The sequence below is a fragment of the Euprymna scolopes genome, chromosome 32 (assembly GCF_053919585.1).
Source record: "Euprymna scolopes isolate OS-2025 chromosome 32, ASM5391958v1, whole genome shotgun sequence".
NCBI lineage: Eukaryota > Metazoa > Mollusca > Cephalopoda > Sepiida > Sepiolidae > Euprymna > Euprymna scolopes.
The window spans coordinates 71,240,295-71,255,822 of NC_136513.1; the positions used below are offsets into that span (position 1 = coordinate 71,240,295).

The 15,528-nt window shown below is 31.7% G+C and overlaps 1 protein-coding gene across 1 annotated transcript in view; it reads left to right on the top strand.

Annotated features, from left to right (window-relative positions):
* Positions 1 to 2,527: 2,527 nt before the first annotated feature.
* LOC145256424 (UDP-glucuronosyltransferase 1A3-like) overlaps positions 2,528 to 15,528 on the top strand; it is a 14,946-nt gene continuing 1,945 nt past the window's right edge. Inside the window, exons 1-2 of the mRNA XM_080115310.1 lie at positions 2,528 to 2,716; positions 11,723 to 15,528. The exon at positions 11,723 to 15,528 is cut by the window's right edge and continues 1,945 nt beyond it. Of these exons, the coding sequence (XP_079971436.1) occupies positions 11,770 to 13,290 (1,521 nt within the window). The 5' untranslated portion in view covers positions 2,528 to 2,716; positions 11,723 to 11,769 and the 3' untranslated portion in view covers positions 13,291 to 15,528. The remainder of the gene's footprint in view (positions 2,717 to 11,722) is intronic.

The following is a 15,528-nucleotide window of genomic DNA, read 5'->3' on the forward strand; positions in this document are numbered from 1 at the left end:
AGTCGACCCATCGTGTACAGCGAGCAAACCTCAACTGTCTTTACAACAATCAAATTATATTTCATTTCTCTCTTTCTTCATTGAAAGAGAGAGGAAGAGAGTCAAAGAGAGAAATAGAGAAAGAAACAGAGAGAGAATGAGAGAACGATGCGTTTCGCGCAATGATTTATTTTTCAATTTATAATGTCAGCATTGTTTTTACTTTATTATGTACTGAATTATAAACATATGTCAATCTTGGCTTAAGTGATCACAGTACATTTTCAAAATCACAAACACCTGTTTTACACAATTGCACCGCACAAGTTAGACACAAGGTTCATTAATGTAGAAGCCGTTAGCTTCCTTAAAACGGGCTACGTCATTGTGCCACACGCTAAGGAAGCTAAAATTGCATGCTCCCCAATCACATCAATGCTTCTCATCGGGATCCCCCATGGAATGGTTACTAAACCAATGAACAAAAACTTTGGAGGCAATGTTCTGATGGCTGGTATCCAGAATAAAAATAAGAACTCCACCAAAGAATGCCGTTTTTGTCATAATGGTAGCCACTCATTAGAGAAATGGCAGACCTTTGACGGAAAAGACATGCTTGAGAAACGCAAATCCATCCTGGACAACCAATTATGCTTTGCATGTTTAGGTGAAGGTCATATCTAAAATGTCGGAAAAGAAGCAGATGCCAACATTGTACTCGTGGGCATCCCACATGTCTTCACATGTCTCCACATGTCTCCACATGGATAAAAATGATAAGCGAGAACTCCACAGTCCGTTGATGAATCTCTGAATGAAAGTAGTTATTCATATCATACTCATGGAAATTTGCAGTTTTCTAAAAATGAAGATGCAGCTTCTGATATCTACAAAAAGAATGATTAAATTTTGAATAGGAGTGACCGCACATATAATATTCGTAGACATTTGCGGCAGTTTGAAAAGAACTATATACATTATAACAAAAATCAATCCAAGACACGTAAAAAAGAGTCTAAGTTGGGTCCAACTGTAGAAATTCCTGGAATTGTTGTGTATAAAATAGACAAAGAGAAGTGTGAATTAGAAGAAGCCAAAGACGTCAGCCTTCAAAAAATTAATGTTAAGGAAGCGAAAACAGCGATAGAATCAAGCTCACCTGTAATTAAGATTTCTTCTTCTGTTTAAAATGAAGGCAGTCCTCTTCATTCAGAGTACGCGTCTCCTATTAAATTCACTGAAAGTCCTGAAGTTTCTTTTCCTAATCCCAACGTTAGTGGAAAGAGGGTGAACAATGAGAGCTATGTGATTGAAACTCCTTCCGAAGAGGAATCTACCCTCAACACCCCTGTCATCAGAGCAAGTCTGATCAATGTTCCTACATCGTATAACACACCACTAAAACTCCACACGAGTGTGTACACGGAGTACACATCTTCAAAAGAAAACGGATTGGAAAGCTCAATTTTCTAGACCGACCTGTCCATGAATTAGTACTATTGCTCCGCCCTGGTAGCAATAGCAACGGAAAGATATAGAACATTTATGAACACCTAGGTGGTTGTGGCCATGGCGTGATACTGAAGAAAATGAGAATCATATAAAGGTGTATGAGATGGAAATTCACAAGAGTGAATTTGGAGCGGGAGCGGGAATCACAACAAACATTGGAACTTTTTTAACCGCACTAGTTAAGAGCCTTTATTCCAATTTCTTAATATGGTCATTTTTTAAAAAATCCCTATTATACCCGGTTCAAAGTTCTGTCAACTCTTCACTTCTGAAGCAACCTTAATAATCTTTTTCAAAAAATCCTAAAACATAGGAGAAATTTAAAATATGCTCAATCCCTGGTATGAACAGATACACCAGCTTTATCCTCTTATCTTAATAGTTTGTTTTATTTCCATCAAATTTACATAGCTTTCAATATTTTAATAAATCCATTCCATCCTTTTATTTGCTTTTAATACCTTCTATATGACTGATTCCTCTATCTTTATTTTTCTTATTCAGCAAATCTATAGGATAAATTTAAACTTAATTCGCATAGATTTTTAACTTCTAATTTATTATCTAAGGCTTTTTCTGAAATCCCAAATATTTTTTCATTATATTCGACTGCTGGATACAAATTCTTGGCTTTACATTTCCTTTTTTCTTTCTTTTCTCTACTTCTAAATATAGATACTAATTTATATGTGTATGCTTGTACATATATATGTATATGTATGCATAATTGTGCGTATGTATGTGTATATACATACCTGCATGTATGTGATTATGCATATTTCTATATGTAGAAAAAGAGAGAGGGTGGAAGAGAAAGAGAGAAAGGGGAGGAGAAGTATGGAGCAAGTAATAGTTAAAAAGAAATAAGAAGGTGAGAAAAAGGAGAAACAAAACAGAGAGCGAATAGAGCGGAAGTGATAGGCAAAACAAAACATACAAAATTAAAGAGATAGATATGGGCAAGAATCGAGAGAGAGAGAGAGAGAGAAGGGGGTGGAGAAAAATAGGTTATGTAAGAAGTAACTGATAGATAAATAAACAGAGAAAAAGAGAACACGTTAAGAGAACGGTGGGTGGTATAGTGTTAATCATACCAACAGAAAGAAGACAGACGAAAAAAAAAGGAAAGAGAAATAGAAAAAAGCGAATAACGTAGTTTAACTATTAAAAACACGATAGTCAATCGATGTGGAGATATTTTCATCTGGTCTACACTATTCCCAAGGTATGTTCTGCATCGTTACATTAACAAAACGTATGCATTCATAGTTAATGTCAATTCATTAATATCTGTTTCCATAAGACATTTTTTTTCTGGTGGATTTTTATTAGCAGGCCAACTCGGCGTTGCCCTTGGAATGGAAAAACAAAATGAAAGAGTTAAAAAAATTGTGTTAGCATCATCTGTCTTTCATGACAGCTTCTGTATGTTAAGAATTAGTAGGTTTAAAAAACGTTTCTTATAGATCGTCTTAATCTGGCCTAGTGATTCTCGCACTTGACTCGTTGTCTTTAGGTTTTGGTTGCGATCTCAGTTCGCGTATTATTTTTTTTTTTTTACTTACAAAAAGTGAATTGTTTAGAAAAGTCAAAATACTCGCATGCACATGTCCCAGTGTCTTTCCGTGTTTTAAAAGTATTTATACACACACATTATTATTATTATCATTATTATTATCATTATTATTATTATTATTATTATTATCATTATTATTATTATTATTATTATTATTATTATTATTATTATTATTTACAGATAATTTCATCGATTTAACAGTAGATTCTCTACAGTGCAATGTAGATTACAATGTATTGTAAACTAAATCACTGCGGGAGGCATGTGAAGTTTCCTCCTGGGTCACACCAAATAGGAGTCTATTTTACTAGAGTAGGCAATCAGTCTTCAGTGCCTCGTAAATAATCGTGTGACAGTTCCCACACTAACATTAAACTGCGCACTCGTTGTCTCTGTAGATACATTACGGTCCTTATCCATGACATTCTTTATTTTACTAATCTACTTTGGTGTTGTGACTTTCTTATTCCTTCACACCTCTCATAATCCCTCACGGACTCCCTGTCTTCCTTGAATCTCTTATGCCACTCAAAAACTGATGTCGATTTATGCAAGATGGTCCAAAAGCAGTTTTTCTAAGTTTAAAACAGAATTTTATTGCATATTCTTTTTTAAAATGTCCTCACGTCTAGATTGCATTTTTGAAATTCACCAGCTATGACAATCAGACTTTAGTAGGTGTATTCCAATTCCTGCTATAGCTGTACCAGGATGAAAACTAATTAAAATATTTTCAACGTGTCTGAATACACTATATATAAATTTTCAAGTCTATGAATAAAAAATGCGTTGAGTATATAGGTTGAGAAGTGTCCACACACACACACACACAAATATATATATATATATATATATATATATATATATATATATATATATATATATATATATATACACACTAGAAGAATACATTTTTAAAAATAAAATTAATTCCCCGAACAGAACAAATTGACAATTGTTTATTTCTCCTTGCGAAGAGTTAAATAAAGATAACAAATATTATGTCTAGAATACTAAACCCTTTTTTAATTAAGATCAGTTTCGCGATTTTAATTGTCTGAAATATCTCTAATTCTGAGACTTAAGCTTAAGGCATCATAAAAAGACTCTTCAATTCAAAGGATCTCGTCTAATAACGAGATATCAAACGTTATGCAAATAACATTTGAACATTCAAATCGGTGTCGAACATATCCTGCCTCTTTAAAAACTTTTTAAAAACTTTAAAGGAAGTGAAATGTGGGAAACACTTATTACTTTATGTCGCACAATTATTGTTAAATTTTCACAAACGATATTCACCCACTCTTTGTATAAAACTGAATAAAATTAAATATAAGCCATAACGCATAGCAGTTATGTTTCAAAATCTATAATGATTGGTTGATTAGTAAACTTTATACCGGATAATATCTAAATAAAGCTAATCTTATATATAGCAGCAAATACAACTAGCACAACAGGGAATGAATGCTAACCGTGCCCATCGATACATTTCCCTCTCCTCCAGTAGTAGTGTGGTCATCTATTTGTTAAAAACTTTTTTTAATCATATCCTCCAATGAGTGAGGAAAAATATGTTTGACTGCAGATTTTAAAATATTATATACTAGCATTTCAGCCCGGCTTTGCTCGGGCCCTATGTACTGTTTATAACTTTATGTGCATATGTATGTATTAAAAAGCGTCCATATGTACGGTAATGTCTTTCTATATAATAGGCTTCCTAAACTACCACAGAGAAAAGTTCGTAGAGACAGAAGACTGAATTTTTTTTAAATTTTGACCCCAATTTTGAACCCTTAACATTTATTGTTTTGGGCTCAAATCAAATTAAAATGTTTGACCCATGTCAAAGTAATCTACATCTAAAATTTAAAGTGTTTAGACCCAAAATTGGCGAAGGAATTTGGTAGAGCCTGCAAACGTCAACTCTATTAACTTTGACCAAATTGGCAGCCAAATTTTCGTCCCAAAACTGATTAAAAAGCTTTCAGCATGTTTGAATACTCGTTATGTAAAATTTCAAATGTTTAGACTCAAAATTCGCTTAATAGTTTGTTAGAGATCGCAAAGGTCAAATCTTTTAAACTTTGACCCCTTTGGCAGCGAAAATGTGGGACAAAAACCGATTACGAAGCTTGCCTTATGTCTGAATACACTTTATGTAAAATTTCAAATGTTTAGACCAAAAATTGGCTGAGTAATTTTGTAGAGACCGCAGATGTAAAATTTTGTTTAAACTTGACCCCAATTATGAACTATTAGCATTTATTGTTTTGGGCTCAAATTGAATTATAAAGTTAGATCCATGTCCAAGTTATCTATATCTAAGATTTCAAGTGTTTAAACTAAAAATTGGCGGAGGAGTTTGGTAGAGTTTTCGAAGACCAAAGGTTGGACTTTGACCCCTTAATAGCAACATTTCTGGTCGGAACCTGATTAAAAACAGTTTCCCAAATCTCAATACCATCATGGCAAATTTCGAGTCTGTAAACCGAAAATTGACAGAGGTATTTGGAAAGAAAATGTACACAGACAGACACACGTGTGTGTGTGTGTGTGTGTGTGTGTGTGTGTGTGTGTGTGTGTGTGTGTGTGTGTGTGTGTGTGTGTGTTAATCGTTACACCCTGCACTGATTATTCCCGAAAGGATGAAATACTAGGTATTTATTAATTATTATAGTATATATATATATATATATATATATATATATATATATATATATATATATATATATATATATATATATATATATAACGAAATAAGATAATCCTTTTTTTCTTGTACCCATTTGTGAATTTTGCCGTTTTCCTTACTTTGAACAATCTTCTAATAACGCGATTTCTTTTGGATTTTACTTGTGGAAATGGAAATTTAATCAACCTTTTTGGATTTTACCGTTATTGGATATTTTACTCTTACCCAGACCGTCCATTCACGTGTAATCACCTTTTTCTTCCACCTATTCCCTCTGCTTTACTATTTGGAACCAAGTAAGATCTATAATTTACTTGTAGTTTCATTAAGTACTTTTGCAAGCAAAATCCGATCCCGCATTTTGCTAATCCTTACCCTCTGATGAGAAGGAAAGTGTTTCTTCAAAACTCCGCGGATTAAGAACTATCCACTTATTTTTAACACAACAAAACAGCAAATGCAGACTCTGTGGGAAAAGAGACGAAATGATAAACCATATAGTAAGCGATTGCAGCAAACTGGCCGGAAAGGAATATAAGAACAAGCACGACCAAGTGGGGAGGGCAGTACACTGGGAATTCTACAAATATCTCGAACGCACAGACAAATGGTACAAGCATAAGCCGGTAACAGTGCTTGAAAACGAGAATCACAAAATCCCTGGGACATGGACATACAAACAGATAACCCCATTCAAGCAAGAAGACTAGATGTCGTAATAATTAACAAGAAAGAAAAACCCTGTCACATTGCTGTTCCAGCTAACCACAGGGAAAATATCAAAGAGAAGAAGAAACAGAGCAAATACACAGAGATAGCCAGAGAGCTGGAACGGATATGGATGATAAAAAGAAAACGAAACGATACGTAAAATAGTAGGAGCACTAAGAATAATTTCGAAAAACTTTGAAAAAAGAATGGGAGAAATTGGAATCAGAGGAATGGCTGCAAAGATATAATGAATAACAATAATGAAAACAGCGGAAATATTAAGGACACCCCTTGAATGTGGAAACTAATACACATGAGCCACATGCACGGGTCAGACAAACTGCTACAAAGGCAAAACAAGAAAAAGCGTCACATGGAATCAAGAACATTGAAACTGCATATCTATAAGTTCTTTATCCTCTTACCATCCCCTCCCATTGCCCCCTTTCACCTCCCCCCCCAAAAAAAAGTCGAGAAGGGTCAAAGAGGATGGAAAGATCGAGAAGAGAGCACTGACTAGACCGTCGCTGGACAAGTGCGAAAAGGTTTGGGACTTCTGGGAGCCTATTGTCACTCAATTCCAGTGGAGACCAATGGTCGCTGCCAGCGAGAAATCAATGATAAGCGGCTGTTGCGATAACGCAAATTCATTTGCAAATGTTATCGAAAGAGATGGAGAATACTGAAAATCTGGGGAGACTCGTTGTCACTCAGCTTCCGGGAACACCACAAGTTTTTTTCAAGGAGAGATCTTTGATGACCTGTGTGAAAGCTCCTTGATTGTTAATAATAAGGTTTGTTGTCAACACTAATTTCAGTGGAGATAACAAGTCACTGCCAAATATCACACTTTATTATCATTATCAAAATCAATTATTTGGTCTTATTTATTATTGCTATTATTACTACTAGTGAGACCTGTGGAAATTTCACAACGGACTCTTTCATATGTAATATATGTTGGCATTAGAGACGCCCTGATTTCAGCTCCAACCTCGTATTATTTATTATTTTGTTAAAACTTCAAAAGTATTTACCTAATCAAGCAGGACGATCGGCGTAGCCCGGTCGTAAAATACGTTTAAATATGATATTTTTATTCATGCAGATTTCGTATATATTATTATTATAGAGCCAATTTTATTGATTCTTATATATTATAAAGTTATGATTTAAATAAAATTAAAAATATATTCATATGACTTGGGTACATTAGCTTGAATCGAAACCGAAACCAAAACTCATGGAAATTATATATATATATATATATATATATATATATATATATATATATATATATACAGCTGTACCTGGCCACGCGTTGCTGTGGCTCATTTTGTTAAAATGGAACACATTCCTCAAGAAAAATTGCATTTTGTTCGTTTATTTACTTTTATTATTTTTTGCAATTTTTTAATCAATAAAAGTTATTTTTTCCCCCAAAAAAGATTAATTTTTTACCATAAATTGTTAGGTGAAAGTTGTTTTTTTTCAGGAAAACTTGCACTTTTTTTTTAAAGAAATTTGTCAGTAAACGTTTCTCTTTGAAAACGAAATTTTTATTATAAAAAGAACAGATGAATGCTTTACATGTAAATATTTATGTGAATGTAGAGAAAAGTTTGATTTTTTTTTTCATGAGAATGTACGAATTATTTTCTTTTAACAGATGTTCAGAAAATAAACAGAAAAATACTTCCATCATTAATTATGCAGAAAAATAAATAAAATGTTTATTTAGTGTTTCAACATTATGCTTATAAATTACGATAAAACTTGCTGAGTATGCGCTATTTTACGGTTGTTGTAAAAATGGAACGGAAACTTAAATTTCACTCCATTTTAATCTTTCTTAATTTTTTAATTGTGCCCCCCAAACGAATATAATCAAAACAGGAACATTCAACAATTGTACTTTATGTATATAAAACACAAAATATTAAAAAAAAAAAAAAAAGTTAATAACGAAAGGGAAATAATTCCATTTTTAAACGAAAAAGTCATTTTGGTATACCTTTTTTTATTTTTTACATAAGTCCAGCTTACCATTCACATTTGAAATGTCGACATTTATAGGTTGCCGGGTACGTTTACAACGAATAAACACTCCAATCTAGTAGATGTATCAGAATTTTTGTAGGAATTTTTGACACCCCTATCACGAAACTGCGAATAAAATATAAAAAACTCGTAATTTCTCCTTTAAAAGTGGGTTGTTTATTTTCTTTATGGATTATAAATTTATAATTCACGCCCCCCCCCCATTTTCAAATGTCTATTAAAAAAGTAAATAATTAATTTATGTACCAAAGTTTTATATATCACAAATTGAAGAGAAAAGGTCAATAAATAATATATTCAAATTTAAAACAAAAAAGTAGTGTTTTTTAGAAATTTACCTGTAAAGTCCGAAGTTTAAAACCTTTAAAAAAAAAAACACGTTGTTTGTTTGTTTTTATGAAACCTTGGTCCTTGCTCCTTTAATTGAAAAAAAAAATTAGGGCTTGAATTACATTTTTCGAGGAGTTATAAGCTTGGAAAGACGGGGTGGAATTATTCACTATTTTTCACGAATTTTCTAACACACCTACCAATCTACCCATGTTAGAACGGCTTTCGGAATAGACACCCTTAACCTTGCCAGCATACCCGAAAAGCTATAAAAGTTGACGGGTCGAATGTGAACGATGAGTTGGACGTAATGTATAAATGTACTGAATTTAAAAGGGAACGAAATTCAAATTTCCGTTCCATTTTACAACAACCGTAAAGCAGAGCATTCTATGCAAATTTTACATAACTTCCTGTATTAATGCTATATTTTTAAGCAAAAAACAAATTTAGGTTTGGCTATAAATTCCTAAACTCATTTCACCCTAAATAATTTAGGTGACTGAAATAGGAATCTAATTGAATCTTTAATTTCCTGATAGTGAGAAATTTATTTTTCTTTGAGTTATATCGAATCTATTAATACGGACTTTAGGGGCTTTTTCGGAATGTTCATGTAAATATTATTTTTTATTGTTACAAATTACGATGCTTTATTTATACAAAAAAGCAAAAATAAATTCTTGTGTTTTTTATTTACTACTGAAAACCATAACTTTAGTAAAGGTATTTTTTTTTAAACAAAATAAAACATTTTCACTAAGACTTAAGTAAAAATAATTAGTTCATTATATTCTGCGATCATTATTTGATAAATTCTGAAATGTTCATTAAAATTGGTTAATTTCCTGATTTTTGGTGAATTTTTAAGTAAAGGGAAGGGTCAAAATGTTTATACATTTATCACATGGTTACATTATCAATAATCATGTGATTAAACCCATTGAAAATTTACCGATATTGTAAACACATTATGTTTACATTAAGCCTGTGAGACCAAAATATACTTTTCTGACATTTAAAACAACCCGCGAGGTCTGGAGAAAGAAATGTCCAGAAAATCGCTAGATTTTTAACTTTTATCATCTGGAATTTTCAAAAATCGCTAATTCACCGCCCCCCCCCCAAAAAAAAACTCCATATTTTAACTTCCTACACTACAATAATTATAAATATAGTATATTCAATATATAAAATGTTCCGTGTTTTCTCACTATATGTTTCTGGAATTATATTGAAGCGGTTAGCTCCCCAGAAGGCTTACATATTTTATCAGCTAGTTTTACCTGTGTTTTTCAGAGGGGGTATTTTTTTATTTATTTTTTTTTTTTTGCAAGAAACAAATCATAAACTCAAACTTTTTATAATAAAAGTTAAATTGAAATATACTGCAAATTAAACATCACAATAATGGTGCAACATATTTTGAAATTAGAAAATAAAAAAAACAAAAAAGCTTTGCTTTAGCAGTTAAAAGTATTTAGGTTGGTCGATAATTAAATTCTACTGCATTGGTATGAGTTTTTTTTGTTGTTGTTTCTTGCTTTTTACAATTTTCGACTAAATACTTCTAAATTAAGCGGGATTGCTTAGATCGTATTTTAAACTAAACTTCGGAGGTTGGAATGCCCCCCACCTAAAATATACTTGGAAAAATCGATTTTATAGCGAGATTTAGGAATGGTTAGCCGAAAAAAATGTGAAAAACAAAACAAATAATAAATAAATAATTGTTATCAAAGGCAATAAATGCTACTTTTTTTTTTACTTATATGAATGAGTTTATTTTATGTTTTAAAGTATTTTCAAGCGCTTTTCTTTATTTTTTAATCTAAAATTGCGGGTGTGTGGGTGCCAAATATCTCCAGATTTTCTAGAATTCCTCGCTAGATTGCAAACGAAATCTCCAGATCTAGCAGGAAAACCGCTAAATTGGAAGCACTGGTCACGTGACAGGAAGCGGTAATAAATAATTGTCCCTAAATAAAAAAAATGGCCTATCAGTACAAAGAAAACCACCTATTTATCATAGAAAAATTAAGTACAATGTTATAATTAAAAATAAATATATAAAAACACACATGGATATAGTAAACATATTATACCAAAACGTGGAAGCCATCCGTCCAGTGTTTTTTTAGACTATTAATTGCGAACCAAGAGTTATATTTATATATATATATATATATATATGTATATATGTATATATATATATATATATATATATATATATATATATATATATATATATATATATATATATATATATATATATACCAAGGATTTCGATTTCGAATATAGCTGAAGAAACGTAATATATCTGCAGTCTTTCCGTTTTAATTTTCCTACTTTTTTCTTTCTCTTCCACACTTTTTCTTCCTTTTTCCCCTCCTTTCTTTCTTCTGTTTATTTTTTTCTTTTTCTCTTTCTATTTTGAAACAAAACTTAATCCTCACTTCTTCTTTCTTATTCTTAATCAAATGTAATGTGACCTCCTGATAATTTTTGTCTGATCGCTGAATCCTTGGATAATTTTCATTACAAATTAAGCTGATGAGCAATATCACTTGAAGAGGTTTCTAGTTACTAGTAACTGGCTGACCGGAAAATACTCATGAATGTTTGGCGACATATTAATGCATCTGTAAAACAAATAAAAGGTACGTACTGTCCTACTTCGGTATTGAGCACTCTTGTATTAACCTCGTTTCAACTTCATTGTTTACTTTACCTTTGAATTACCTTAAATTTTATATATATATATATATATATATATATATATATATATATATATATATATATATATATATATATATATACACATAACAACTTATTTCTACTTTCTTTTGCAGGTTCATCCTGATTAATTTTTACAGAGAATCCTCTTCTGAGTTACACGATGAAATTGGAACTGATTTTAAATGCGTTCATTCTCAACTGTCTGTATTTTCAACTAACCGAATCAGAAAATATTCTGTTTCTTTCTTTCCCATATTACGGCCACATCAACCCAATGGTGAGAGTAGCTGACCAATTGACAAAATTCGGCCACACCAGCTACATTAGTATTCCTGAGAAATTTAGAGATAAGTTCAGCCTAACGACAAAAGGAGTAAACTTGTTCATCATCGAGGAATTTCCAGAGTTAGAAATAATGAATAAATACTTGGATGAAGTGTTACGGTTTCGAAGCAACCCTCCAATCAAGGAAGCATTTTCGGCATACCATAAAGTATGTGATCGCTATCTTCTAAACGACGAACTCTTTTTAAAGTTAAAATCTTTTAATGCTTCCTTAGTGGTTGTTGATGCATACTTCGTAAGCAACTGCTTTGCTGTTTTCGCATACAGACTGGATGTACCTTTTATCCTCCAAGGGGTACACAACCAGATCAACATACATCGAACAACATGGCCGATTTCAGTTCTTTCATATATACCGATCGGCCCAGCTGTAGGAACTTCATTTAAAGGAAGAATCTCTAACACGATTTTTAATTTACTTGAATACTTGAAACCAGCAATGGGTACCCCTGGTAGAAAGATAAAAGACTATGCACCCGAACGAGCGGACATTTCGTTTGATGATCTTATACGACAAGCAAAGCTTTATGTCATCGATTCTGACTTATATCTGAATTCAGCACTTCCGGCGCTTCCAAATGTGAAATATATCGGAGGAATAGCTCTACGTCCGGCAATGCCACTCGTTGAAATTTTTCTTGATTTTGTTAAAGCTTCTAAAAATGGAGTTATTGTTGTGTCTCCGGGAACTGTTGTTGGTCCCGATTGGGATGTTTACGCTAATAAAATGGCCGAAGCGTTTAGTAAGGTTAAATACGATGTCGTCTGGAAACAATCAAATTCTTCTTATTCCCGCCAAAATATACTTCTAACAAAATGGCTGCCTCAGAACGATCTTCTTGCTCATCCAAATACTAAATTATTCATCACACACTGCGGGAATAGTGGGAGATATGAAAGTCTTTATCACGCTGTCCCGGTCATTAGCTTTCCAGTGATTGCGGATCAGTTCTTTAATAGTGAAGGGATGAAATTGAAAGGTTTCGGGATTTCAATGAATCTTTATAATTTCACAGTAGACGAGTTGGTTGAAAATATTAAGGAGGTGATTGAGAATCCAAAATACAAGAAAAACATTGCAAAGGCCAGCGAGTTATTTCGATCTAAACGACAACTTCCATCTGAAAAAGTTGGGCATCTTATAAACAAGATCGTGAAATATGGAGGCGACCATTTGCGATCAGAACTTCAGAATATTCCGTTGTATCAATTTTTTATGCTTGATATTTTGGCCGTCGTTTTCGCGGCCATTTTCTTCGTCTTGTTTGTGACGGTTTATTTGGCGCGCAAATGTTTTGCATTTGTTTGTAGAAAGAAAAAGGCAAAACGAGAATAAAATTCTTCTTTTTTTTACAGATTGACTCTTCATTATTACTGGCATTTTCACAAAGTTTGGATCGTTGAATCCTACAGCCTTCAGAATAGGAGTAAGGTCGACATATGTTAATAAATAACAAAATAATCCTGCGATTCTTTCCCTAAATCGTATTGTATATATGATTCCCATATGTATAAAATAACTGCGAAATTGTTAATATCATTCACAATTTTTTCCGCAATCTAACTTTATTTTTACAAAGTTTTGCTCATTGTATTTTGCGACCTTCTTTAGCATGTAAGGGATGCTTGAATATGTTTATAAATGAAATACTCGTTCTGTATATAGTTGTGTAGGACGAATCCCCCTCAACGAAATAATATAATTTACAATATTTTCTTATTTTTTATTGCAAATCAACTTTAATGCGACTTTATTGTCTACAGGATGTTTACCATGGAAGTCTTAATGTTTCTGAAGTTTTGAGATAAAGTTTGATAGTTCGAATTATTTCGATTCATCAGACTAATGTTCTCATTTTTCGTGTTATTTACACAATGTTTTGATCGATATAGCCTCTGACCTTCTTCAGGTTTATCTTTCGAATTCAGTCATCTTTCTGTTGTACTCCTCAATGACTGTGGCGTTGTGGATAAGGTGCTGGGTAAATTATATTTGTAAGTTGCACTCTCCTTGGACGACATTCAAAATACAACAGAAAATTTCTTGGTAATTTTACCCAGTTACAAGAGAATGTTACCACCGTGAATTAAATAAATAGTTCTGTTCGAAATTCCTTGCTGATTCCTGAGAAAAATATTCATGAGTTCGCTACCATAAACACCTGAAAATAGTTGGATGTTACATCAACTGAAATGTTCAAATGACACTCAAGATGAGAACAGTAGTTCGTAGAATCCAAATAATACGAATAGAATATCTTTTTTCCGGCGGTGATATTTTCGTGATTATTATATTATTATGATTATTATAATATTATTACATGATTATGATTATTACAATATTATTATTATTATTATTATTATTATTATTATTATTATTATTGTTATTATTATTATTGTTATTATTATTATTGTTATTATTATTATTATTGTTATTATTATTATTATTATTATTATTATTGTTATTATTATTATTATTATTATTATTATTATTGTTATTATTATTATTATTGTTATTATTATTATTATTATTATTATTATTATTATTATTGTTATTATTATTATTATTGTTATTATTATTATTATTATTATTATTATTATTATTGTTATTATTATTATTATTATTATTATTATGATTTGATTTTGAATGTTCTTCGCCCTTTTATACAAACAAAAATATTGATTAATTTAACTTTTATATACACTTTTGGTGTGCATATATACATTTTATCAGTTTTATCTGCTTAGTTATACATGTTTCGGTTACCGAATCGTATCAACGATTCAGTAACATCACCAGATTTTACAGAAAATATTATTATGATTAGGAAAAACGATATTAGAAGAACCCCCACCCAAAAAAAGAGTCGACGACAGTTAAGTTTTTAGATTTAAGAAACATTGGAATGTAGTAAGGGGTAAGGGGGGGTTAAAATATTCAACCAGACAAGGAAAGGAATAGAAGTGGGGGGGGGGGAAGAGAAAGGGTAAAAAAATGTTCTGCAATAGTATTGTGCACTCTTTTCAGGTTTTTACTAATTACAATTTTTGCTTTATATATATATATATATATATATATATATATATATATATATATATATATATATATAACAGATTAGGGTCTTACAGTAACAAGAATCGAATAAGGTTACTAAATAAGTATACAATTTATACAACTAAGCGGAATGTTAGAACGACGATCTTTTAAAACAAATAGAAATATTTGACAGCTAAAGAAGTTACAAATAAAAAAAGGTCGATGATAACAAATATTGATCTCATTTAAGCGTATTTTAGACCAAGCCATGCCTTGGGGGCACTATTATCTATTGAATATAATATACCATTCAATAAAGAATGGGTTCAATAATTATAATAAATACGAAATCTGCATAAATTAAAATACTATATTAAACATATTTTACGACCGGGCATTTAAGGTGTTTTCCTTAATATTTTAGCCGTTTTCATTATTGCTACCTGCTATAACTTCTCAGTAAACGTCCCATGATTATAATTTCTCCCGTTATTTTTCAAACTTTTTCGGGGTTGTTCCCAGTGTTCTTTTGACTGT